The 26874-nt window shown below is 54.6% G+C and overlaps 7 protein-coding genes across 7 annotated transcripts; 4 read left to right on the top strand and 3 right to left on the bottom strand.

The window, feature by feature from the left end:
* Window positions 1-234: 234 nt before the first annotated feature.
* On the top strand, window positions 235-6315 carry NCS57_00572800 (uncharacterized protein; the record flags this gene model as incomplete). The annotated part of the gene is made up of 2 exons (XM_053055640.1): window positions 235-6042; window positions 6097-6315. 2 exons carry the CDS (start codon window positions 235-237, stop codon window positions 6313-6315), a joined length of 6027 nt encoding a protein of 2008 aa, XP_052914595.1.
* A 1387-nt stretch (window positions 6316-7702) lies between these two features.
* NCS57_00572700 (uncharacterized protein) lies at window positions 7703-9277 on the bottom strand (the record flags this gene model as incomplete). Its single annotated transcript, XM_053055639.1, has 3 exons — window positions 7703-8640; window positions 8703-9158; window positions 9223-9277. 3 exons carry the CDS (start codon window positions 9275-9277, stop codon window positions 7703-7705), a joined length of 1449 nt encoding a protein of 482 aa, XP_052914594.1.
* Window positions 9278-11833: 2556 nt separating this feature from the next.
* Window positions 11834-12472, top strand: NCS57_00572600 (uncharacterized protein; the record flags this gene model as incomplete). Its single annotated transcript, XM_053055638.1, has 1 exon — window positions 11834-12472. The coding sequence occupies one exon, from the start codon at window positions 11834-11836 to the stop codon at window positions 12470-12472; it is 639 nt and encodes a 212-aa protein (XP_052914593.1).
* Window positions 12473-12873: 401 nt separating this feature from the next.
* Window positions 12874-14764, bottom strand: NCS57_00572500 (T-complex protein 1 subunit gamma; the record flags this gene model as incomplete). Its single annotated transcript, XM_053055637.1, has 6 exons — window positions 12874-12963; window positions 13019-13656; window positions 13709-14299; window positions 14352-14560; window positions 14620-14686; window positions 14740-14764. 6 exons carry the CDS (start codon window positions 14762-14764, stop codon window positions 12874-12876), a joined length of 1620 nt encoding a protein of 539 aa, XP_052914592.1.
* Window positions 14765-15449: 685 nt separating this feature from the next.
* On the top strand, window positions 15450-15908 carry NCS57_00572400 (UPF0029 domain-containing protein; the record flags this gene model as incomplete). Its single annotated transcript, XM_053055636.1, has 1 exon — window positions 15450-15908. One exon carries the CDS (start codon window positions 15450-15452, stop codon window positions 15906-15908), a length of 459 nt encoding a protein of 152 aa, XP_052914591.1.
* Window positions 15909-16311: 403 nt separating this feature from the next.
* NCS57_00572300 (uncharacterized protein) lies at window positions 16312-18399 on the bottom strand (the record flags this gene model as incomplete). Its single annotated transcript, XM_053055635.1, has 4 exons — window positions 16312-16962; window positions 17002-17149; window positions 17204-17581; window positions 17639-18399. The coding sequence occupies 4 exons, from the start codon at window positions 18397-18399 to the stop codon at window positions 16312-16314; spliced, it is 1938 nt and encodes a 645-aa protein (XP_052914590.1).
* Window positions 18400-21215: 2816 nt separating this feature from the next.
* On the top strand, window positions 21216-22913 carry NCS57_00572200 (uncharacterized protein; the record flags this gene model as incomplete). Its single annotated transcript, XM_053055634.1, has 2 exons — window positions 21216-21845; window positions 21894-22913. 2 exons carry the CDS (start codon window positions 21216-21218, stop codon window positions 22911-22913), a joined length of 1650 nt encoding a protein of 549 aa, XP_052914589.1.
* Between the last annotated feature and the right edge of the window lie 3961 nt (window positions 22914-26874).

Here is a 26874-nt window from a genome sequence, read left to right as displayed (position 1 = left end):
GGGCCACGAGGCATGCCGAGGCCTAACTCGCCAACGGGCGACGAAATATTTTCACCTTGGTTCCCTTCACGTCAAATCGACCTGCCGATCCGCCCCTTCTCGTCCTTGATCGAGTTGCCATCCCCGCTCACCGAGAGGCCGTCCTCGAACCCAACAAGAGATGGACGAGTGATGCCGACATCGATCTCGAATTCGACTGCAAATGCGACCGCAACACCAACCGCGCGTGACGCAATGACGACGGATCGCCACCCGAGCCAGCCCCCATCATCCCCTCTTGATGCTCCGGCGAAGCAGGCCCTCGCCAGCAACAACATGGCAGGAGATTCTACTAACGAAAGCACTGTTTCTGTAGCCAAGGGACCGGTTCTCAGCCCCGAACCATTGTCCATTTCCACTGGCACCAGCCCAACGAGCCCCCGGCGCTCAGCTTTTGGTGTTACTGCTTCCTCACCCAGCCAGGCCACTTCACAACAGCAGCTTAACGAATATCGAGAAAAGCTTGCACGCGACCTTGAGCGCCGAGAATTGTCGGCTAGAGGCCTGATGGCGAGCCCAAACGACAAGAGCCGAGTCTCTCCCATCCCTGAGGAGGGGCTGTCGAGTTCACCGCTTCATACATCGACCCTAACAACAACTTCCACCGAGTCTGGCGCTACTGTTCGAGGTGCTCCCACCCCAGGACCCATCGCGGGTACCCCATCCTACCCTTTCCCTCGGATGGCACCCGCCGGCTTTGTGCCTTCGTACCTGCATAGGCCTTTTACTGCCCTGTCTCCAACTGGTGCCCCTCGTTCCTCCAACTTCGGTTCTTTCGAGGCCTTGGGCATCGCCGCCCACGACAAGGTTCTTTCGGGGAACTCGACACCCGCCTCCAACTTCACTTTCAACCCTTCCGTCATGTCCCCTCAACCTGAAAATCTCGACTTTCCCAACCCTAACCTGTATGACCTCTCTCTGATGCTGGCGGCCGAGCCTGGCCTGGATGCTTGGTGGAATACTGTTGTTCAGATTATGAGAGATGTGTATAAAGCTGAGCGGGTAACATTAGCTATTCCAGCTGACTCAACAGACATCGAAAATGTCCCATGGGGTCAGAAAGCCACTTTCAATCAGCATAAGGAAGATGACTTGAGTCTTGGATATATGGCTGCAAGGGAGGCCAGCAGCATGATCTTGAGCCCTAGCGACAATGATCGATCTGCAGCTGGGTCCAACGCTGCAGCATCGAGTCCTGATGATACCCTCCGCGTCAGCTCTGCCGCTGTCCGACCCGGCCTTTTGAGTCGACACTCATTCACCACCTATGAGGAGAACAAGGAGAGGACCCAATCTCGCTCCCCAGGGCACTCTCGACGGCCTTCATACTTGACAAGAAGCCAAAGCAATTACCCCGCCAGCCGTACCTATCGGGAAACCCAAGAGGACTACGCCAAACTTAACAAGTCGGCTCTCGATGAGCACGACGCCATTGAGCAGCAAATTCCCAGTTGGGAGGCCCCGCTCATGGGGGAGAAAGAAGGACAGGGCCGTGTTTTGCCTGTCCTGCAAGCTCTCGATTATGAGGCAGATCCCCTCATTGATCATAGTGGTGTGATGCGAGTGCTTGAACGTGGAAGGGCTATTGCACTGACGAGAAGTTACCCCTATCTCGCCAACGAGGCCTCTGCCGAGCCTTCAAAGCAGTCAAAGACGACTGCTCAAGAGGGGACCTCTGACCCCGCAGGCAGGAAGACATCCGGCAGGCCTCGTTCCGACTCATTCTCGAAACTATCGTCAATATTTAGTGGCACCGGCACCTCCCGGCCATCAATCCGAAGTAAGCCCCTTTCCAGCAGCGATCGAGCAAAGACGATAGCATCACGCCTCGAAGGGCGACTGGACGAAGAGAGGCCGCGACCCCCGACTCCCAAGTACGAGGAATTCGAACAAGCGCCACCCTCGCCATGGTCACAATCTCCAGCCCCTTCACCCGCCGTTCGATCCGACCCCAAGGAGAATCCCTTCTTTACAGACGCTATGGTGGACGAAGACTCCTTTAACCCAGACACTGGCACAGCTGACTACACTGGAATACGCCCGCCAGAGGCTATTGGCGTCGACAACTCATGGACAGTACTCCACATCCCCTTGTCCCATGTTCTCCTCTCGAAACCGACACGAACTTTCAAACTCGACAGCACCCTTATGGAACAAAGGTCCCACTCTCGAGCCAAGAGCGAGCCCGCTGCAAATGCATCCACCACTGGCGATGAAGCCGGTCGAAGCACTCCTGATAGCCTCAGGAAAGACAAGCCTGCCCCTATCGCCATTCTCTCTATACTGAGCTCCGTTATTCCGTATCCTTCCAACCTTCGACACTCCCTCGAACATCTTGCGCCCCATATGGCCACCACTTTCTCATTGTGCCGGCACTACAGTAATCTCGAGACTGAACTTGCAGGCCTGCAACGTAAACGGCCACAAACTGCTGGATTTGGCGCGGTTGCGCACGACGGTCGCCCCCTGGACGGCATGGCGTATCTTGCAGCAGACGACATGCTCCCCCACCAATCCTTGGCTGGAAGTATGACGAGCCCGAGCGATTACTCTGGAGTGTCCAAGAGCGCCACTGGATCTCCTCTCGGGACGCCTGGCTGGGATCAAGGGCCTGTTGGCTTCCTCGCCGACAAGCGGCCACCACCGACTTCAAGTCCTGCCGCAACACCGCAGGGAGACGGATACTTTAGTGCCAGGCAGCGGACAGCGCCTGCAAGGCATGAGAATCTTGTTAGCTCAGGCACCCCCCGAGCGAGGACAACATCAAAGGACAGTTCACCATCAGAGAAGCGAAATTCTCGTCTCAGCGGCCCACCATCCTCGCAGGAAGCACTAGATCCAGTTGTTTCTGTTGATAATAAGACAGTCCGTACCTCATCCGACGAATCGACGAGCTCTGCGACGAAGCGATCGGCGCAGACAGATACGCGGGCTGTCAGTATAGATGCCTCAGATGTCGTGGGCAGCGACAACTCGGCAGAGAATTTGGCTGACTCTGCAAAGACTGGACGTGGCAATCGCCAAGGACACAGCATGCTGCACTCTTACGGTGCTGATTTTGCCTCGACCTTTCAATCTCTTCCGCCTAGCTCTACACTTTCGGCTAGACCGACACCTATTGCTGCTCCTTCTCGAAGTGGCTCAATAAATTCTACAGCAGCCGACATGCCTCCACCGTCCGACAGGCTGAAGGGACTTATTCTCGATTCACTACCGGCCCATGTCTTCGTCGCGCTTCCGCAAACTGGGGAGATTGTCTGGGTGAATAGTCGATATCTTTCCTATCGAGGACAGACAGCCACCGACCTCGCTGCAGATCCCTGGGGAAGTCTTCATCCTGACGACCGAGATGAGTATCTGAAGGCTTGGGGCCATTCGGTTCGGACGGGAGAGCAGTTTTCTAGGACTGTTCGAATCAAACGATTCGATGGCGCCTACCGATGGTTTTATGCTAGGGCAGTCGCTTCCAAGGATAAGAGGGGGGTCATCATGCAGTTCCTCGGATCCTACATGGACATCCATGACCAGCACATCGCCGAGTTGAAAGCGGCACGCCAGGAGGAAATTGAAGCCTCTGAGGCCAAACATCGACTACTAGCCAACCTGATTCCACAGATTATCTTTACGGCAACTGAAGACGAGGGCATTACATTTGCCAACGAACAGTGGCTGTCCTACACCGGCCAAAGCTTCTCAGATTCTCTCGGTCTCGGCTTCATGGACTTTGTGCACCCGGAGGATCTGGCTAAATGTCGCATTCCGTCAACCCAGCCTTCCACACCCAGTGGACGGAAGCGCGAGGAGGAGAACAAGGTGTACCAGCAAGGGTCGATACCCTCCGAAGCCACCTCGACGAGCACGATCCAAGCACTCAAGACACAGACACCACAAACACCACAGGACTCACCTCATCGAAACCTGCAGCAGCCCCTATCTCGAAACAACAGCTCGAGCAGCAGTTCCGTATACGAATGGCCTTCTGCTGACTTGACTGAGCTTGCTCGTAAAGGCATCATCAAGGTTGCGACTGACAGTGCTGGCCGAGTTTCATACACGACTGAGGTCCGACTTTTGTCCAAGACTGGAGAATACCGATGGCATCTGATCCGATGTGTCGAAATTGATACCATCGACTTTGGTAGTGGTGCCAGCTCCTACTTTGGCTCTGCTACCGACATCAATGACCACAAACTCCTCGAAACCAAGCTCAAGGAAGCCATGGAGAGCAAGGGCAGATTCCTCAGCAACATGTCCCATGAGATCCGAACGCCTCTGATTGGTATCTCGGGTATGGTCAGCTTCTTGCAGGATACTACCTTGAACGAAGAGCAGCTCGATTACACCAACACGATCCAGACAAGCGCCAACAGCCTGATCATGATTATCAACGACATTTTGGATCTCTCCAAGGTCGATGCTGGCATGATGAAGCTGAAATATGAGTGGTTCCACACCCGGTCCCTTATCGAGGATGTCAACGAGCTTGTTTCAACAATGGCGATTGCCAAGCGCCTCGAGCTGAACTACCTTGTCGAGGCTGACGTACCTGCGTGGGTCAAGGGTGACAAGGTACGGATTCGCCAAGTCCTGCTGAACGTGACTGGCAATGCTATCAAGTTCACTTCCGAGGGTGAAGTCTTCAGTCGGTGTCGTGTGTACACAGCCAAGGGCTCCGATGTGGACGAGAACGAGATAATGCTCGAGTTTTCCGTCACCGATACCGGGCGTGGGTTCTCCAAGGAGGAGGCCGACCTGATCTTCAAACCTTTCAGTCAGATTGATGGAAGCAGCACTCGTCAACATGGCGGTAGTGGCCTGGGGCTTGTCATCTCGAGACAGCTAGCTGAGCTGCACGGAGGCACGATGACAGGCAGGGCTACTCCTGGAAAGGGCTCTACCTTTACATTCACCGCTCGATTCGGCCTTCCCACAGCCGACGACCATCCAAATCTGCCTGATAGTCCCCCACCAACGGGAGCTTTTACCCCAAGACCAGAGGTAGTGGACAGCGTTCCTGGTAGCATCAAGCCCCTGCCCCCACCCCGGCATCTGCGCGCCCTTGAAGGTACCAGCACTGGAGGGACGAACTCCGAGTTCACTTCACCTGGGGACGCTTCTGTTGGCAGCTCAAACCCATCCGTCCGCTCTGGAAAGTCACACATCACCGATCGATCATCGGCAACGTCTGTCACCACTGGGCTGGCTCGCTTCAGTGAAGCAGCCAAGGCCAGTGGCCAAGACTTGTCCCAGATGAAGCTCGAGATGCCTTCAGGCCGTAGCTCTCCTGGGACACATCTGGCACACGACAGTGGCACGCCCGAGGATTTCCGGCCGCCCATGTACTCGATTCTTATCATCTGCCCTCAGTTCCACAGCCGCGAAGCTACGACACAACACATCGAGATGACTCTGCCCAAGGATGTTCCTCACCAAATCACAGCCCTGTCGACTGTCGAGGAGGCGCAGACATTGATTGGCGGCGAGGATCCCATCAAGTTTACACATATTGTCATCAACCTTCCTTCAGCAGAAGCCATAATTGCGCTCATGGACGACATAACGAGGTCGCAGACGATCGATAAGACGACCATCCTCGTCCTGTCCGACTCAGTGCAGCGGCAGGCAGTGATGAAGCTGGCAGTCAACACCAAGTATGAGCAGCTCCTCTCAGAGAACCTGGTGACCTTCATCTACAAGCCCGTCAAGCCATCCCGATTCGCCGTCATCTTTGACCCCAACAAGATGCGCGACCTGAGCATAGACCGAAACCGCTCGACGGCGCAGCAGATGGTTGAGAACCAGAAGGCTAGCTACCAAGAGATTGAGCGACGCATGGGCAACAAAGGCTACAAGGTGTTGCTGGTCGAGGATAACCCTGTCAACCAGAAGGTGCTCATGAAGTACCTCAACAAGATTGGCGTGGATGTTGAGATCGCCGTTGACGGTGTTGAATGCACTACAATGGTCCTCTCAAAGCCGCATAGCCACTACTCTCTCATCTTGGTATGTTTCCGACTCATCCCTTGAACCTCAGTGACTGACTAACCGTGTGTGTAGTGTGACCTTCACATGCCTCGCAAGGACGGCTACCAGGCGTGCCGTGAGATTCGCCAGTGGGAGACGTCGAGTGGCCATCCCAACATGCCCATCATCGCTCTGTCAGCCAACGTCATGTCGGATGTGCAGGACAAGTGTGTCGCGGCGGGATTTAGCGACTACGTCACGAAACCGGTCGACTTCATCGATCTCAGTAGGGCCATGTCCAGGTTCTTTTGATCATGATGCTCTTGCCGACCGTGGATGCTGTTACAGGGCACCAGCACATCCACATTTCCTCTCCATGTTTTGCACTTTTTACGGCTTATGACTTATTCAGCTTCATACCCAAGTTACTCGCGGCAAGGTCTCTACGTGGACTGTCGCCTTTGTTAGAATAGACCCAAGAACGGATCAAGGAGCTGGTCTGATGGGGAGGCGTATTTCACGCTCTCCGGCGCTCGTGGCGAGTCGACGCACATCTCTCGTCTTGCCCACTGCTGGGCATTCTGTTCTTCGACATGTTGAAGTCCTCTACCTTTTGTGGTTCTACTTCATACCCAGGGCGAGTATCCCGCTTTGGTCGGGTTACTGGCATTTTGCATAACACGGGGCATCACTATAGCATCACTGGCCTCCTGGAGGCGCATGTGTGGCTTGGAGGAGTAATTCTATACCCGTGGCCTATATTTTTTTTTTTGAGCCGATGTTCTTGTTGTGTTGCACTTCTGGAAGATATGGGTATCTCTGGGGGGGTTTCGAAGATGGGAGATGGCGTCAAGGAGTTATGTTTTTCTGTGTCTGCCTTGTTCTGTTGGACTTTTCAAGCCAATGGCCTGGCTTATGGGCATCTTTTTATCTTTTCACACCAAAGGTATTATTTCTGGCTGGGGTAGAGAGGAACATGTGAGGATTCCAGGACCTGGCAGGGCCTGAATGAATGGATGTAAACGGAGAATGAGGGAGGGAGGTCCAAGCCTGTATTTATCTTCTATGATTGTTTGTTGTTTCTGGCATTGGGGGAAGGGCAATGAATGGCATGGCATGGCATGGTAACGGCTTGGTACTCGGGGAAATGGGACCGAGATGCTTTGCAAGGGCGGAATTCTTCATCTTGGTCCCCCTTTTTTGATGTTTAGCTAGACCCCGCGAGAGATGCGGTGGAGGAGAGGAAGTGGCAATTTTTCACATCCATGAGTGTGGATGGCTGTTATAATCCAATTCAAAAGGATAAAACCGAGACAAAACAAAAGTTCAAACAAGAGCCTTCGTTACACTTGACGCATTGAGATGTTGATGCCTTGAGCATATAAATTGAATCAATACTGCTTTTCATGGGTATGGAGATGGATGCTAATCATGAACAAATGCTATCTTGCTTGATGCCCCCAAATGCCTAAAAAAAGGTGGAAAACCATGCCTGCATAGTCATCTCCTCCCATTATTTTCCCCGTGCTCCTGTCAACCAATTTCCGATTCCAATTTCGTCATTACCGAGTGAGAAGCAAGAGTATCGCCAAGAAACACGCCCAGTCCCGTGCTCAAGCTGTATCCGCAAGCTGGCACCCATCATTTTCGATTACATAGCGGTCGTAAGTAGATAGTGAAAGAGAAGTCGTTGGCTTGCTTAGTAGACGCTGCCGTGAATGCTGCGGTCCTCATGTTCAGCACGGTCCAGGTCCTCAAGACGCTCGCCCTCGCCCTCTGAAGATGACTCAGGGGAGGCGTCACCCAGGCGGTTAGACCGGGGGAACTCTTCTGGGCCATTCTTATCAGTGGCATATGTCAAGCGCTCAGGGCCGGCTTTGGGAGGCGCCCCGTTGTTGGAGTTCTTATCTGCCAAGGTCTTGAGGTGAGCGTTGAGAGATGCGATGCGCCGCAGACCCGTGTTTTCATCTTCCGAGGAGTCGTCGGTTTCAGCAGCGGATGTATGGCCTGAGTAGGTGCCGCCACCATCACGGCCAACGTGCAGGTAAGGAGATTGAACGTGATCTTCGGATGATATTATCGAGGGGGTGTCCATAAGATCAGAAACCGACTTGCCCTCGTGGTTCGCCGTGATGTCGATCTCCGGGCCGCCGTCATCTGTAGCGTCGGGAGTGGCTTTCTCACCGCTGCTGGCGGCGATAGCCAAGGCAAGTTGAGATTTTTGTTTCCGACCTCCCGTCAAAGCGCCGCCCGGGCTGTTAGCCTCTCCATAGGGGGTCGGGCCTCCATTCTCATGATCCCTTTTGCGCATAATTTCGAGGTCTTCGCGCTTGACATAGTGGCGGCTATGATCGCAGCCGTTAGGACACCCACCCCAGCGACGGGTGACGACAAAGGTCTTGGTGCGCTGAAGCTTGGTGCTGTCCTTCTCCCTATCCCTCTCTTCCTTGTCTTTGCGCTCGCGTCGCAACTCAGACCAAGTGCGAAGGTTGTTCTCAAGAAGGTACTTGCCGTTATCCTCCTGTTTGCGCATGATGAGGAACTCGCAGTGGTTGATGTTGCGGAGATCCTCAAAGTACTCGACAGTGAAATGGTACCATTTCATAAGAAAGACACGGGACATGAGTCCGTGGGTGACTAATGGCAGATTTGTTAGTACGCAAGACAAGAGTATAGATCATGGACCAGAAATCTCGTACCGAGAACACAGACACTGGCAAAGTCGTCCTCGCCAAATTGCCTCCAAAGACTCTCGTTGAAACCACTAATTCGATCGTAGGCATCGGCGGCACTCTCTCCGTTGGGGATGCGGTAGAAGAAGTGGCCGTAGTCGGCTCTCTCCTGCCACATGCGTTCCATCTCGGCGCTGCATGGCTGGAAGTTGCCAAAGTCCTGCTCACGCAACCGGGGCTCCTCATACACCTTGATGTTAGATCGGCGAAAAGGAGACGGGTCGGGGTCGTCCGAAGTCAAGCTGTCGAGGATGCCTTCTGTTGTCTCCCGGGTTCGGCGGTAGGGGGATGTGAAGAAGTGGAGGGTGTCGTCGGGGCGGAGCAGCTCACGAAGACGGCGGCCAGCATCGTGGGCCTGGTTCCAGCCCTCTGGTGTGAGCTTTACTCGGTGATCAGGCACGGTCTGGTGAATATCACGGTTCTCTGGAGGGGTTGTAAGCCAGGTACATGCATAGAGGTGGGCGCTAGAGGGAGGGGAGAAACGTACTGTTGCCCTCAGATTGTCCGTGGCGGACGAGGATGATTAATCTTGGCTTGGCCATGATGTGTATGTGATGCCCAGTGGCAGTGGAAAGCTAATTGGGGACGCTGCTATCAAGCAGAGAGAGCTGACGAGACGTTGGGGAGCGAGTATGTGAAGCTGGAGGTGGTGGAGGGCGGGTACAATCGGGCGGTCAGAGGCTGAATTGTAAGTGGGTGGTGATGGTGTTGGTGTTGGTGATGCAATTCGCTCTGGGTGGATATGAATGGGGAAAGGAAATAGATGAGATCGGGTCTATCGTGGAGATATAAGAAGAAGGAGGAAAAAGAAAGTGGAAGATGCAAGAAGAAGGAGCGTCACAGAAAACTAAGTGCAAGTGGTTTTTAGTGAGGCTTGTGTAATCCAGTCGCCGCTCGTTGGCTCACGAGGGTCCTGAGACAGCCCAGACAGACGCTCTTGCCATTCATTGATTGACATGGCTTCCTAGGTTCTTACAGCGCACAACCATGTTTCCGAACCTGCCCCGCTAACGTTAGCCACAGCCTTTGCCATTGCCATTGCCAGTGAATCCCGGGAAAATCCCCACCAGGGCAGGAAGGCACGCACCTTCCCAGACATGAGGCGCTCAAAAAGGCAAGGACGTACCTCTCCAGCTAGGTCCCCTGGGCCGGAGCCGCCCCGCCATCTGTCCACTCTCCCGTCACTTTCGAGCTCGCATTCCTTCAAACCGTTCTCGCATCTGTGAATCGTCCATTGGCAACCCTCCGAGCACACATGGCGTTCCGCCGTCGTCGGCCAATCCCGTCCCTCCGTCACCGCTGAAATGTGAAAGAGTCACAAAAGACGAGCCTCCGGATGTTTTGAAAACAGGCAAAACAGCCCATGGAAGACCCCGAAGACGGAGCTAGCGAACGGCACCCCGGCCCTATGCATGATCCCATCGGGTGAGACACGAGGGGGAAAAGGAATTCAGGTTCCATGGCGCGATCTGGCGCATGGGGGAAGGGCAGGTCCCGCAAACGGTCAGATATCCTTTCCTCTTGTCCAGCCCAGCCCACACAGGACAAAGAGCCCGGACTCTTTAGCGTCCCCCCCGGTTCGAGCGAAGTGCAGCACATCTCCGGCGATGCCCAGGGCGGCGGCGGAGAATATCCGCTGAGCAGCATGTGCTCTTGCATCGTCATGTACGATGTCCGGCCAGACATCATATGATTTTGTCTTGCCCGACCCGTCCGCTCGGAGTTTGGCTGGCCCTTGCGTGCTCGCTTCCTGGAAGAAAGATCATGAGAATCTGGGAGGGGTCTTGGCCAATCCTGGGGTCCTGCAGCGCCAGATCAAGTAACTTGGCCTGTTTTTGTTGGATGGATCTGATCATCCGGATGTTGACACCTGCCATGCCCTTGCTGCAGACCTGCCTCTCGTGTCTCTGGCACTTTCCCCCCCTACTGGCCTTTCTGCCCTCCATTATCTCTCGGTGTTTCGTTTCCGCCGCATCCCTCAATCTCGTGCTGCAACCCTCCCCTTGTTTGTTTGGTTTCGGCATTGCCCATCTGCATCAATCCGAGTTACGTAGTTGAGCCTCATTGGGAGGATAGTGGCGGCATGGCGAGACGATTCGTGTACGGGAAGCGCCATTAGCCGCTGACAGCCAACATAGGCTATTGTGTGCCACGAGAGGCTATTTTCAGTATCTACTATTACCCGTTCTTCCTCTTGGGAGTCTGGTGTCTTGATCACCTGGATGCCCTCCAACTTCAGCTGCTGCTTGGCGCTGCTGGACCAAGGTGCTACACAGTACTATGTAAGCTGTGGCTTGCTGTGCCTTGTGCCTGGCACCATTGAGTCAACTACCGCGCGCTTACCCGTCCCCTGTCTCTCAGCTCAGTGACCGTTAGGGATTTTTTTTTTCAGAGGTCCTGATGACCCTCCATTACATGGCCCCCCAGGCACGCCCGCTGCAGCTGTCCACTGACCTTGGCAGCATCATCCGCCACCCTCATCAGATCCCCGCCTGGAATTGGATATCGTTATCTTTCAGGTTGGGTATCTACCGCCAATGCCGATATTCCTGATCAGTTCCGAGAGAGAAGCTCGCGTAGCTGCCCGGGCAGCTAGGTAGCTATGCCCGAGCTACAGCTGGCCAGATGGCCATTGTAATTCTCCTCTTGAAAAAGTGAAGAAATTCAGACCAAAATTATGGTTGGGCAGGGGTTAGACAAGGTTGCCTGGAGCTTAGAGCTGGTTCCCGATTAGAGGCGATATAAGCGGGTTTCAGCTGCTAACGCTTTTTCTTCCTCCCGTCCCCTCCATCACATCGTCCATCTCAACCCATCTACCCGCATCACTTTTTTCACATGTCGAGTCGCATCGCATCGACAGCTGACCGCTCTATTCCATGGTCCTTGTTTGAATTACATAACTGTGCATCTCTCCCCCCTCATCTTCACTTTAGCCATCACGCGCCGACGATCCCCGGGATCGCCTATCGCGCCCTCTGACGTTGACGCTCACGCGTTCACTCGGCCCATCCTCATCCCAGCACCAGCAAGACCCTACAGCACAACGCAACTATCAACACAGAAGCTATCAGCTACCGCGACCCCCTCCTCGCACAATCATGTCCGCCCCCGGCCCCGAGTCCGTCCCAACCTCGGCCGATCCCCGCTCCCACCGTCCCACCAAGAAGCGCGCCCTCACCCCCGTCTCTGCGCAGGCCGCCTCTGTCGACGCCCTCTTCGCAAAGCCCGACCAGAACATCCAAATCCCCGGCCCCCTATCCTCGTCTTCTGGAGGTGCCTCTCGCTCCGCGCCCCCAGAGATCGTTACCAACGTTCAAGGCTCCAGCGCGGGAGCTGGCTCGGGAGAGTTCCACGTTTACAAGGCCAGCCGCCGGCGCGAGTATGAGCGCCTCCGCGAGATGGACGAGGAGCTGCGTCGCGAGAAGGATAAGGAGGAGTTTGACAAGGACAAGACTGAGCGCGATCGCAAGGACGAGGAGCGCACGCGCAAGAACCGCGAGAAGAGGGAGAAGATGAAGGCCCGAAAGGCAAAGAAGGGTAAAGGCACAAACGCCAAGCCAGGAGCTGACAAGAAAGCATCGACAACGACGACGCAGCCGGACAGTGACTCTCCGCGCACGGATAAGGACGCCAAAGACGATGCCGCTGGCTCTGCTGCAACCAAGAAGCAAAACGAGGAGGAAGAGTCAACACCCGCTGCGGCACCTGTCGGCCTAGTCATCCATGACGATGACTGAACGAGACACAGCAAATCGCAACTTTCAGTAATAGTTACACCACACATACACACAGTTATGGGAGAGGCAGGGCACTTTAAAAGCACAGGATCGAGATCGAGATCGTAGGCGGAGGAATGGTTCGCGAGAACCTGTACGTAGGAGCGACAATATTGGTTCGCCAGGTAATTCATGTGATACCCATTTCCTTCATCCTGGCGGATGAGTCGCCAGGGCATTCGCCATTGCATATACGCCCCAGCTCTCCTCTCCGTTGTTTTGTCTATCTTGCTCTTTCGGCTAGTACAAGGGGGGTATGACCAGTCCAAACAGACATCTAACAAGCCCGAATCGCATCCACACCTCTTTTTCTGACCTGAGTCGGGTGTATATCACAGTAACCTCACATTGTCGTCCCCGCTCTACTCCTCGCCACCGCCGCCGGGAGCGCCAACCTGCTGGGCCTTCTTGGCACTGCAGATGTCATCTACTCGGAGGAGAAGGCAGGCAGCCTAAATAATTGTCAGCATCCTGCAGTCTGAAAACACTCGAGACGGATATACATACCTCAATGGCGGTCTTGATGCTCTGCAGCTTGATAGCCTGGGGCTCCCAGACTCCATACTCCTTCATATCCGCAATGGCACCAGTGTCGCCGTTGACACCCCAAGAGCTCTTGCCCTCGGCCTGCTTGGCTCGCAGATCTGTCAACACGCGGACGGGGCTCTTGCCAGCGTTCTGCACCAGAGTTCGAGGGATAACCTCGAGGGCATCTGCCACGGCCTTGTAGGGCCACTGCTGCACACCCTCGATGCTCTTGGCCAGCTGGCCCAACCTCACAGAGACAGCCATCTCTGTGGCGCCACCACCCGGCGATAACCGAGGGTGGAACATGACATTGCGTGCAACGCCCATGGCATCTTGCAGGTTTCGCTCAATCTCGTTGAGCACGTCCTTGGAGGGGCCGCGGAGAAGGATGGTGCAGGCCTTGGGGTCCTGGCACTTGGTAAGGAAGGTAAAGTACTCGTCGCCAATCTTCTCAATCTCAAACAGACCGCATCGGGTGCCAACATCCGAATCCTGGAGATCCTCTACTCGGTTAACGATTGTGGCGCCGGTGGCACGAGCTATTCTGTTGTTGTCGGTCTTTCGGACTCGGCGGAGAGCTGTGATGTTGGCCTTCATGAAGTAGTGCTGGGCGAGGTCTACGCTGTATTAGTAATGTCATCTCATATGTCAAGGGAGATGGGGACGCACCAGACACTCCCTTCTCGGTGATGACGAGATCAGGGTTCACAGAGATAATAGCCTCGCACATGGCCTTGACCTGCTCCTCCTCGATCTGCAGAATACGGTTCCAGTCGTCCTCCTTGGTAATCTCAATGTTGGTCTGGGACTCGCCCTTCTTGTACTCGAGGGGGCAGTCGAGGAGAACGATTCGGGGGTTCTCAATGCGCCGGCGCATCTTGGGGTGTGTGATGTCCTTGTTGAGCATGAGACCGTCGAGGACCTTGCTGTCCTCAATCTCGCCGCCGGGAACCTTCTCCACTCGGGCATATCGCTTGATGTCGACCTCGGTCTTGCCATTGCCAGCCTCCCACGTCACCGTCCGGACCGCCTTGAGGGCGAGGTCACACATCAGGTCCATCCATCGCGAAACGAACTTGGTGCCGATAGAAGACGAGATGAGCTGGTACATGGCCTTGTCGTCGTCGACGTCGATTGGCAGGGAGATCTCCTCGATGATCTCGAGGGCGTCTTTTAGGGCGCGCTTGAAGGCAGAGATGATGACGACGGGGTGGATGTTGCGGTCGAGCTGGGGCAGAGCTTGTGCCAGAATCTCACCGGCTGGCAGGGGTGTCAGTACTTCACTCGACCAGGCAGCTCTCTACCTTCTTACCTAGGATGATGACGGTTGTAGTTCCGTCGCCGACCTCCTCGTCTTGTGTCCGGCTGAGCTCGATCATGCTCTTGGCGGCGGGGTGGGAGACCTCGATCTCTCGGAGGATAGCATGGCCGTCGTTTGTGAGGACGATGCCGCCCATGGGGTCGAGCAGCATCTTGAGCATGGCCTTGGGGCCCAGGCATGATCGAATAATGTCGGCGACACTGTCTGGATTGTTAGGATCGGGCATGCGACTCGGAAGGGGACAATGGCGGGAACGTACGTCTTGGCAGCGGCGATGTTGGACAGCTGAGCTTTACGGCCAGTCTGCCTCTCACCACTGTTGGTGTCTGGGGGATACTGGTCAGCGTTGAAGTTCAGTACAGGAAGCGTTCGAACGCACTCATAACCACTACGGGAGCCTGCATGGTGACTGTCTTCCTTCTATAGTTTGTACAGTCTTTGAGCAGGTGGGGGAGGAAGGGGCAACGTTGCTCCCAGGGCTAGCAACGGCGCAGGCGGAGCGGGAGCGGCTCAACGGCGAGGAGAGCTGCAGGAACGAGGAGTCGTCGTCTTCGTCTTGGAGATGGGGGCAGCAGCTCTAGCCGCTACTCGGGGGTTCAGTTCAGACGTCGATGAGGGCAAAGGGGAGAAGGAGGGAGGAGATTAGCAGTTTGTTGAGAGGGGCGCGCACATGGACCAGAAAACTTTCAGTGGTGGATGTTGATTTTTGGCGGGGAGGCTCCAATATGGGATTGGGAGTGGTGCCCTGCTCCTTCCTGTTCGCTGGCACCTGCCCAGCCCGGGCTGGTCATGGTGGAATGTTAACCCGCCCCGCCCTGTACCCCTCCGTCCAAGCCCGCCAATCGAGGGCCGGCTAAGCTCGGGGAGCTCTCCACAGCTGATAAGGGGTCCGTCCCTTTATTTTTCAGCCTCGAAAGCTTGGAGACTTCTAGAAACAGTTGAAGCAAGTGAAGCAAGTGAAGCAATTCATTGCTTTTTCAGCCATGCTAATTGTGGATGTAATTATCTACAAGAACCTCAATGATACTCGAATATCATTGATTCTATGAGAGACATACTCGGGCCCTCAAGTGTCAGACCGAGGCCAACATGTCCTCAAAGCGACTGGCGCAGACAGTTCTGCCTAAATCTCAATGGACACCCTCCAAGCCCATCACAGAGTCCAAGTCTACGTTTGTCGCCCACGTCGCCCCCGTGACGAGCCCCTCCCAGGCCCAGCTGTGCGTGCAGTCGCTGCTCGACTCGGACAAGCGCATCCGTAACGCGACGCACAACATCACGGCGTGGCGTATAAGGGACGGAGGCTCGGGCATCCAGCATGCCGACGATGATGGCGAGACGGCGGCCGCGGCCCGGCTGATGCAGTTGATGCAGGCTATGGACCTCTGGGACGCGGCCGTCGTCGTCACGCGGTGGTATGGTGGTGTGCAGTTGGGGTCCAAGAGATTCAGGCTGATCACCGCGGTGGCGAGGGACGCATTTGTGCGGGCCGGTATGGCTGAGGGAAAGGAGAAGGAAGGCAAGACGAAAGGGAAGAAGAAGAAGTGAGCATCTGAATCAACACCAGATCTACCATCACGACATACGTCATCTCGAGTCTTGGCATCACGCATCGGTCGGTCCTATTAACATTCATATCCGTGTTGTGCTACCTAGTGAACTCTCAGCTACGATGTGTTCCCATGGTTCCACTACCGGTCGAAATGCTCCCAAAAGATCCGATTCCTCAGGCAGTCTCCCCGTGCCTGGTTTACTTGACTCTATCCTCACGTCACACCTCGCACCTCACTCCTTTTTTTCATCATCGTGTTGTGCGTGGGTAGGGTTCTTGTTGGCTGATACTCTGGAGCTGACATCCATATCGCTCGTTCCAGCAGCCTCTGCGATAGTCGATCAAAAAAGTGTCGGTGTGTCTTGGTTGACACGATGGTAGGCCTCTACGTAAAAGGTCTCAGTCCTGGCGGACCTCGTTGCGCAGCCCGGAAGCGCGCACCTTCTTGCCACGGCGACGGACACCGGGACCCGAAGCAGAGGGCATGGTGGAACCAGAAATGCCGTCGTTGTTGGCGCTGGGACCGGCACGAGCAGCAACACTGGCGTTGGCGTTGGTGTTCATGTTGACATTGGCCTGGTTGATGTTGGTGTTGCCATTATCGACGGCCTTGCCCTTGCCCTTGACATCGACGGTGGTGTTGTCTCGGGACTCGGGATACACAGTGGTCCATTCGGCGCCATGCTTGGACTTGACTTCGACGAAGCACAGGTTGCTTGCCATCTGCTGCTGGATAAAGTCCCAGTGACCACGGTCGTTCTTGGCCAGGTCACGAACAGTCTTCCACCAGCTGTCTCGACCGTTATAGTAAGGGGCGCAGTCGACCCAGAGGAAGTCGGGCGGGAAGCCACGAGCCCGGATGTGGTTCGGGAGGGGCGAGATGGCAAAGCTGGGGAGGCCGTCCTTGGTGAACTTCCACTCGAGGGTCAGCTGGCGGCCAGGCGTCTTGGTGTAGGGAGTCAGCTTGAGCTGGCTGAAGTCACCGAGGCTGGGGATCTGGGACGCCTTCTTCGCGGTCTGGGGCCTCTCGTTCTCGTCTTTGTGTTCAGTCTGGGGAGTGGTCAAAGGTGGGCTCTACTCTTCCTTAACTTTCTCGATCTGGGACGAAGGGGCAGCAAACACCAGAACCGAGTGGTGCATGTCGACCAGCGCGGAGGGGACGGCGCCATCGATGTCGACGATAGGCTTGCGGATTCTGAACCAGGTCCAGTTCTGGAGTCTTCCATCGGGGAGAGCACTGTGAATCACGGGTCAGTCTTGCTGTGATCTGCAGATGTGAAGGAAAACTTACATGAGGGACTGGTAGATGGTGATGCTGCCCTTTTGAGCGTCGAGGCTCATGATGGTATGAGGGTCAAGGTCGGGAGAGTTCCACTCGCTGCCAGGCACGCTCCGCTTGACCAGTCGGCTCTCTCTGATGTTCTGCTTGAAGACGAGGCTGTCGAGTTCGAGCTTCTTGTAGCCGTACTTGGCACATCCCGACCACAGGTGAGCCATCAGGCCAGACGTGGCATCAGAGGTCTTGCCGACCTGGGGCAGATCCTTGACAGGGTCAAAGTCCTCAACCAGCATGATCTGGCCAAAAGGACGGCCAGGCATGGGGCCCGGCTCGAAGCGATGATAGTTGGCAGACCCGGTAATGGCCTGGAGTCTCTCACTGGCGGCGACCCTGGCACCATGTTAGCTGACTTGTCCTGGTGAAGGCAGAAGACTCGGATAAACTTACACAGAGGGAAGGCGGCTGAAGTAGTGCTGCGTTCTCAGGCTCCGATAGTTGTCGGGCTCACCCGCTCCAGGTCTCTTGTTGGTCAGGGCCCGGTTGACCATGTCGACTTCGTTGAGGCCACGACGCAGGAAGTGAGAGTGAGACAGCTCAGGGTCCATGTTCTTCTCCATGTCAAGTCTCTGCATCATGCCGGTGATGGTGATGGCGCTCTCGAGGCCACCCTCGGTGTTGGCCTTGTCCCGGAGGGCCTCACCTAGGGACAGGCTCTGGGCAAAGTTCATGGCGATGCCCTTTCGGAGCTTCTCGCGGACTGTGAGCTTCTTGAGGTGCTCCTCGGAGAGGTCGTAGTTGGGCGCCACGCGATGAAGAGGCTGCGGGGGGAGAGCTTGGTCAGCGATCTTGGGCGAGGCCTTCTTACCAGAGTTGGAGGGGCCAGCGCGGGGCGTGGCAGAGTTGTCGTTGACGACCTTTGCCTTGGGAGTCGAGTCGTTGGAACCGAGATTATCGACTCCGGAAGAGCCAGAGCTAGAAGACTCAAAGACAGGAGCCGGGGTAGAAGGACCAGCTTCAGCCTGGGGAGCGTCAGCATGGCCAGAGGCTGAAGAGCCAGGAACTGGCGGGTGGTGGTCGGTGGGATCCATCTCTCTCATGGTACCTCCAGGAGACTCTTCGACGATGTAAACTGATCGAGATCTCTTGGTGTTGAGTTGATCGAGCTGAGGACTAAGCATCCGCTTGGCCTCTTTGTCGAGATGTGACATGGCGAAGGGGAGGGGAGAAGCCCAAGAAGCTTGTTAAATAGCGTGGGTACGACACAATAGCAAAGCTCCGTATTGAGCTGCGACATATAATACCGTGTATAGTATGATGCCCGCTTTTGGGTTCAAATGTGGTGGTGGAGCCGATCCGAATGTTGTAGTTGATCTGATCCGAAAGTGAGGATGTGAGAATGAGGCGAATTGAGATGAGATGCAGGCAGCATCATTCACCCTTTGGGAAGAGGGGGCATTGTTAATCACTGTAAATTTTTCTGCCACAGCCAAATCGGTTGAGCTGATGCTGGGTGAGTTCATTTTTCCCAACTGGGAGAATTGAATCTTCAATAGGTGAGTTATCGCAGCCATTGTTTGCACCGTCTATTGTTCCATCTATTGATACCACCAAGCGAATAAAGACAAGTCAACAAAAGCATAATCTGCAAATATGAATATGAAATATAACACGTCAAATTCTTTGCACCGATTAAAGAACTGACCATTAACGATGCATCGCCAAGGACGGATATATACATGCTCTAGAGCACACATGCAATCTTCAGACGTGAGTGGTCGCTTAAGCAGGGCGCGACAAGTTGACAGCCAGTAAGACATCCAATAGTTTCAGCCCAAAAACTCCAGAAGCGTGACATAAAACACAGAGACGAGTTACACTGCTCTGCCTATCAACATGAATTCCCTGCAGCTGTGCGAAAGTGCCTGATAGGCCTCGTGCTGTTGCACCTCAACTGCTGTGCTCAGATAGTCACCGCTCAGCCTTGTCTTTAAACCTACCAGATGAAACCCTTTGTGGAGATTGTGTCTACTGTACGTCTGAGATATAAAAAAAATATGGAGAAAATGACACCGGCAGAGTCTCGCCGAGTTGAAGCGTCGGTGAAAAGTGCAGATCAAGGATGCCTCGTCGCCACAACTGCAAATTCCCGTCAAAGTCGGTCAAGCCTTGGGCTGATCCGATCTCTCACCGATTCACACATGTAGGATAGGCATCCTTGAGAAAAGAAAGAAACAGGGCGGAGCGTCTAATAAACACACTCCCTCACCGAGATGCCTGAGCCCATCTCCACGCCCGTCTTGACACCCCTTGAACCTTGCCTGCCAACAGGCAGAAAGACCGGGCGTTTTGTTGCAGATGCAGGCTGTAGAGGGCTGAAAGTAGTTGGCCTTGCAGTCCTACATGAATAGCTACCTGATCCAAGCTCAGGTGCTAGGATGAGGGATGGAAGGATGATTCCCTGAGAGGATCACCGAGTATTCTAGCAATGTCTCACCAGTTCTATTACTCAATCGGCGTCCAAATTAGTCTTCTTTCAATCACCCTGTCCCTCAGCTGCGTGTACAATTGCTCCACAGGCAAACAGTTGACGGCTCACCTAGAGGTCCGTGTTGATATCCCTGCCAAGAAAGAAGCCCTACGCGGCGGTCTCGGCGAGATGGCCGGGATCGGAGCATCATGCACCTCGAGCCAACTTCCCAGAGACTTGACTCTAATGTCCAGGCTAGCCCGTGCTCATGAGAGCCACCTGAAGATGCTGCTGCTGCGATCTGGCTCCATCCCCTCGGGCCTTGGTGCATCCTTCTGCTTCAAGCCTAAGAGGGTGTATCTATCTCGAAAATCGAACTACGCGGAGAGGCAAAGAATCGCCTTGGATCTTTCGGTATGGAGCCTCATGACCGCCAAGGCTGTCACCCCCACGCCGGGTCCAAGAAGGCTATGGCGGCAGGACCTAGCGCTCACCGCGGTTCTGGACTGCCTCAGGTACGCAGAGGCCGTCAGGAATCCCTTGCAGGTATATCCACTTCAAGTCGGCTCTGAATCAAGGCACTTGTATCTAGGGGAGTGAACCAATATTGGTGGTTCTCCTGTCAAAGCTCACCTTGGGTACTGTCAAGATGCAGTGTTTGAAGGAGCCACGTCTACCGTGGAATTACATGGCCTGTTTTGGATACTTTCACCACTCAGACTTGAACTGTGACTACTGAATCATGATTTGTATGTAGAACTCGGTGCCGGGTGCTCCGGAGTAGTTCGTGGGCCCTTCACTCCAGGCCCATCGGCTTGAAGAACTACCTAACTATTCCCCAGTGCAACCCAAGAGATGACGGCTTACAAATGTCGCCGTAAAGATGGCGAATGTCCTCCAAGAACAAGAGGGAAAACATTCTGCCAAGGACTGGACTTGGCAGAAGTGGAGGATAGTCTTATGGGCTAGGGTTTCACGGACAAGAACAGAGCTCCATTGTATCCATTTTGACCTTCTGGATACGTGCAAATGGCATGTCAATCTCGTAAATCCTTTGATCGCTTCGGCATGAACGCCGACGTTTGAACTCCGAGGAATCCACGAGGAAGAAGCCTCCTTGCCCAAGGGTCCTTTCATCCATTGTTGCTGGATATCTGAGTAATGGTGAATGGATGGCTCCTATTCGACATTAATACCTATTTACAAGGATAGTCGACTTGCCATGCTTGACTATTCTCACTGTCGAGTCCAACTCCATCTCCCATTATGAGGCATTTGAGACTTTTTTATGGTTAAATACCCCTGATCTAAAGAGCGGGATCGGCAGTTGCCATTGCCTTGTTTACACTCACGATGATACTCTATCCACCATCAAATCCACTCTGCTTCGGTAGTTGTTCTCTATCAAGCAGCCTCCGCGAGTGGGTCGTGATGGTGGATGTTATCAATCTCATCTAATCTCCTTCACGTATAGAGGTACTTATAGGCACTGAAAATTCGTCATGTGAGCTTGATCACCGTTCTCTCGTAGCTGTATTTCCTGTGTATACTGACGAGATGAAGTTGGCTATACTCTCCAGCTCAGCACTGCTGGGCCTGGCCTCTACGGTCACGGCTAAGCAATCATCCGCCTCTACTCGAAGCACCACCTACGACTACATCATCTCTGGAGCTGGAGCTTCTGGCCTGGTTGTTGCTGAGCGTCTCGCCGATGCTGGCCATAGCGTGCTTCTCATCGAGCGAGGTGGCCCTTCGTACTACGCGACGGGCAACCGCGATGATTTGATGAAGTGGAACGAGACCGCCACGGCCTATGACGTTCCCGGCATGGCTTTCCATACTGACACTTCGCCGACTATCCAGTGGTGCAGAGACATTGCCGCCTCTGCTGGCTGTCTGCTCGGTGGTTCTACCGTGCTGAACGCTCTGATGTACATCAGACCTCGAGCTGCCGACTTTGAGGCGTGGCCCAAGGGATGGAGGTGGGAAGACGGCGTGGCCGATGCCGCCGAGAGTGTCTTCAAGCGCATGCCCGGAAGCATTCTTCCTTCTGCTAATGGAAAGCGCTACGATGACGGTGCATTCGAGATCATGTCCGAGTTCCTTGAGAGCAACGGGTGGGATGAAGTTGACGCCCTCCACAATGCCGAGTCAAAGGACAAGGTCTTTACTCATCCCCCGTGGCTGGTAAGTTCTCCTAAACAAACAGACGTTGAATCCAACTGACAGAATCAGATCAGCAATGGACTTCGAGGTGGTCCTGTTCGCGATATCCTCCCTGATGCAGAGGCCCTCCCCAACTTCAGCCTTCAACTCAACGCCATGGTCCTCCGTGCCGTCCGTAAGGGACCTGTCGTCACTGGTGTCGAGGTTGAGCACAAGGATGGCTCTCGAGAGGTCATCAAGCTGAACAAGGGTGGTTCTGTTGTGCTCGCCTCCGGCACTCACTCGACACCTCGCGTTCTCTTCAACTCTGGCATCGGACCCAAGAAGCAGCTTCAGATCGTTGCTTCAGGATCAACAAACATCAAGCTGCCTCCAAGAACCCAGTGGATCGAACTTCCTGTTGGACAGCATCTGCAGGACCACCCCATTGTTCTCGTTCAGTTCCAAACCAAGGAGGGACTTACAGCTCTTCCTAAGACAGCTTGGACTGAGCCAGACCAGGAGTCGGTCGATCTGTTTGCTCAGGGCAGCGGTCTCCTCGCCCAGTCCGGACAACGTCTCAACTTCTGGAAGAGCGTTGAAGGCAGCGACGGTGTGACCCGCTACGTGCAGGGCACCGTCAACGCCCCCTCCAACAACACCATCGAGGCCAAGGTGTACCTCACCCACGGCCTGACGTCTGTGGGCACGCTCGAGATCACGGCCGACGGCAGGACCAACATCACCCAGAAGCCCTTCCTCAACACCGAAGGCGACCGCGAGGCCCTCAAGACGTTTGTCGACGAGCTCCTGGGCTACGCGCGCAAGCCAGGCAGCATCTTGACCGTGCCCAGCAATCTCACCGCCGAGACGATCCTGGAGGTCTCGTACAGTGGAAACCACCACCTCGGTTCCGCAAACATGGGTGCTAAGAAGGACGGCCGCAGCGTTGTAGGCCCTGATACTCGAGTCTGGGGCACAAAGAACTTGTTTGTCGTTGATGGCAGTATGCATCCTGAAGTTCCTACTGGCAACACTCAGGCTTCTATCATGGTTGCTGCTGCCCATGCTGCAAACAAGATTCTCAAGGCGTCTTCAAAGCGGTACTGAAAAGCAAAAGATGTGTACACTGGTGGTATTATCTAGCCCGTTACTTTGACGGGCAGTGACTCTATCAGTCCGTCTTGTAGTTTACAAGATTTCAATGCTCCTTCTTAGTTATGGAGTGTAGTTGGTTTACATAGATGTTCAATGTAAGTAGATGGTTGGATTCATCACGAGTGAACTACTCGAGCCACCGGCCAACAGGGGACGACCACCTGAAAGAATACAGTGATAGTAGCTAAACCAGCGGTGCTAGAACAGCTTACCCTCGAACTCACAACCCTCGATGGCTTTCTAGGGGCGTGAGATCCGACAATGGACCTACCAACGAGTCAATAATACCAGCTCAGAAGCATCAAGAGGTGTAACTCGACACCATCCGCCCCAAGAGCCCGGGATGACGATATTGGAAATTCAATCGCACTCAAATCACATTCCCTAGGCATACTCCCACCTACTGAGGAATCAATTCACAGCAGAGAAAGCATCAGCGGCGCCAATGGAATTCCGGTGCTACCCAACAAGGCAGCACCGGTCGTTTCAGTCCGGACCTTTGGTCTTAGCAATGTTTACTCCTGAGAATAATCGGAGTGACATCCAACCTCCGAATGTTTTTCATGACTTGGCAAAAGTAAAAAAGGATACACGCCCTGAGGGGCACACACTCAGTGCTCATCATCTCTGGGACCGTGAACTTGACAGATTTTTGACTCCATCTCGTACTTCTCCATCTCGCCGCAGCAGGCCCAACACAGGATATGCCTGGACGAGATGTGTTGGGCCGCTGTTGGTCACACAAGAAGGATCCTGCCCGTCTCCGGTCCTGACATGTCTGGGCGGACTGGTCCGCTAACGGGTAGATCCCGTCCGCGTCCGCTAGCTGGGACCGCCAATCGGAATCCCGGGGGACCGGACCTCTCCGCCCCCCTCTCTGCCTGGTGTTGTCCTATCTATCAAGATGATCCCGGCAGGAAGAAACGGTTTAGTCGTCTCATGGATGGTGGATGCGGAGCTTCATTGGTTGCCAACGGTGAAGAGATTTCTCTCCCGTCAGGCACAAACTGAAACCCCTGGTAACGGATCATGTTTTTTTCATCCCAGAAACGTCAAATGACAGGCTGACAACTCAAATGTCGGGCTCGCAAAAAAATCTGCAGGGCAGCCAATCGTCAGCAACAGAGACCTTGGAGGCTTGGTAGAGAACACCGTCATGTCCACGTCAGCGGAGCACGAAGCCGTGGGGCTACTGAGCCTCTGATACTCTGAATCTCGACTCTTTTTGGTGCCTGGCCTGGTCCCTGAGCCGGTGTCAAGATAGAAGAAAAATCTGCCGTGCCTGGGATCTGTCTTTTCATCGTCGAGGGTATTTCCCTGTCCCGTGGGACCTCAATTCTGCGGGCGTATCTTGAAAGAGCCCCGTAAGTCAGCATCTCGGAGACTCGCTACGAAACAAGACAAAGAGCAATGCAGGACCGCACATTACGTTATCTCGGACCTCTTTCTCTACCAAGTTTCGTGCTTGGCTTTAGCTCCCTCCTCTCCATCCGCTAGTCGGTCCCAGGACGTTGGGCATCGTCGCCGATAAACGAAGGAGGCAACCCGTGCGCGGGGGACAGGCAAAGGCAGGGGTTTCCAATCTTACATGCAGGCTGTCAAAGGCGCAGATCGATCGCTCCAAGGGAAAGGCCTCGTCTGCGATTTCCTCTAGCGTTAGTCCGCGTTTGGCATTTCTGGGAGAGTGAGAGAGAGTCTGAGAGTTGTCGGTGGCTAGTTGCAACCACCACCATATCTCTTCCCAGAGCCATGGTTCGCATTCGCAAGATACTGCACAGTAGTACGGAGGCTACGGGACTAGATCGTCGGGAAATCTAATAGTCGAAACCTTGTATGAACTCGAACCCCAGATCCCCCTCCAGAGATAATAGATCCTGCAAGCGTCCGCCACGTCCCGTGCCCTCAACGTCTCGCCCAGGTCTCTCGCCTGATCCTAAGTTAGAGTTTGAGCCGGTGCTTGTTGGCCATTTCGCCTCCCCGATCCCAACGCGTCGTCTTGGGGTGGTTCACGGCCCGTCGTTACTGGCTCTACCGTACGTACCGTACCTTGACGCTCCTGTCAGTGCGCCCCAAGGTTTGCCGCTTGGGTGAAGCCTCCCCTCAAGTTTTTCCCTTGAGGGAGGATGAGTGCTACGCTGCCAGAGGGGGAAAAGGGAAAGCACAAAGTCAATTTTGCTCATCCTGAAAGCGGATGTGACCCTACCAAGTCGCCTCTCGGGACCTGGACCTGAGAGATTCTCGCTCGGTTCAACTTCGTGAGGGCGTTTTCGTATAAACAGCCCACTTGACTCTCTGGACGCCTCGAGGTGAATGAATCAAGAGACGGCCCCGTCTGGAGAGACCCCCGCGTTGAAACGCCTCAATTCGCCTCAATGGATAAGATGAGATTCGAGCCATCACGGCAAACGGCAGTTGTTACAGAGCTGCTCTCATGGATCGATCGTGGGCCCCCCTCCCCCGTCTTTATCCGCTGAGCAGAGCCGTCGGCACCGTCCGGCCGGCGGGTAAGTGAAAGCGAAGTGAGGTGAGGTAAGGTGAGGTGACAGGGAAAAAAGGTCGGCCCTGGCAGAGACATGCTTGCAATTGGCTGCTGCTGGTGTGACCAAGGAGAGACGGCGGCGCTACATTCCTCCTTTGAAAGTGAAGCTGTCTCAGGTGCCCATTTATCCCGGGCCGCCTTGTTGAGTCGAAACGCCCAAGTTCCAACCAGGACCCATGAAGAACCAACAAGCATCTCCTCTGCAGAGCTTCTACTCTTTCGAAATAGCGATAATCCCAAAGACTCCATCGCAAAGACGTCCTGCTCCCCGTTTGCTGACTTGGCTTTGACTTGACTATTTCTGGCGTTCCACAAGTCTCAGAGACAAATAGCGGGACCTACATTGGCACGTCACGACGCATGCGACACAAGAGGAAAAAAAGCAAATAGGCAGGCGTCAAAAGAGTGCGAAAAAGCAAATCCCCATGTTGTTTCCATGCTTTCTTTTTGCTCGATTCGTCTCCCGCTGGGGCCTACATTCCCGTATCTTTCTCGAAGCTCTCCAGTCACAGACACGGCCCAGCCGCCTTTGAGCCAGCCTCACGCACGGCACGGTTTCCCCGGTTGGAAAGCTGTTGAGACAAAGAGCCGTTCAGCTGGGAAAAAAGATGAGGCGAACCTGCAGAGAGCTGAACTCTGGACAATCAGATGGTTTTTGGCTGCGGTTTTGTTGCCTTTTTTTGCTTCTCAGTTATGCTCGAGTTTCGTCGCCATATCTGCGCGGGATAGTGACACCCAGCCAAGCAAGCCTCCAAGACAATAGTTATCCTGCCCCGGGATCCCCTAGGCATTGGTGTTTTGCAGTGGTTTTCACGTGCAACGCGATCTATGAGCACAGCAAGCCTCATCATTTTGCAATTGTTCTAGATCACGTAGCACCAAGCTGGCGAATTGTTGAGTCCATGCTCGTAGACGGGGTCAACAAGCAAGCCCGCATCGTGGACCAACTTGCCGGTGAACACGAGCGGCTGGCGGTCGACTTCTACATCCATTGGGTGCAAAAAGTAAACAATACCGTACCGGATAGGGTAAGACGCCTGTGAGAAGACATGAGTGCGTAAGAGGGCAGTGGATAACCCATTGACACTCGCCCACCAACGCCATCAACATCAAGGGCTTGCGTCAATTGGAAGCACATGTGAGGCTGCTGCACCTTGGAAGCCGACTTCTGCATGAATACCAACGTGGGCATGCCCGAGCTAGCGAAGGAGGGCGTCCTGGGCTGACGTGCCCTTGTCCAGTTCCCAGCTTCACGGATAGGAAAGAGGGGGACCCATACGCATACGCAAGTGTGCCCCCAAGGCGCAGCGCAGCAGAGGCTTCCTGCAGAGGAATTCATGGCTTGCGGTCGCGAACACAATGGAACATGGACTC

The sequence above is a fragment of the Fusarium keratoplasticum genome, chromosome 4 (assembly GCF_025433545.1).
Source record: "Fusarium keratoplasticum isolate Fu6.1 chromosome 4, whole genome shotgun sequence".
Taxonomy (NCBI): Eukaryota; Fungi; Ascomycota; class Sordariomycetes; order Hypocreales; family Nectriaceae; genus Fusarium; species Fusarium keratoplasticum.
The sequence above is the reverse complement of the archived record's forward strand: the minus strand, read 5'-3'. Positions and strand labels throughout refer to the sequence as shown.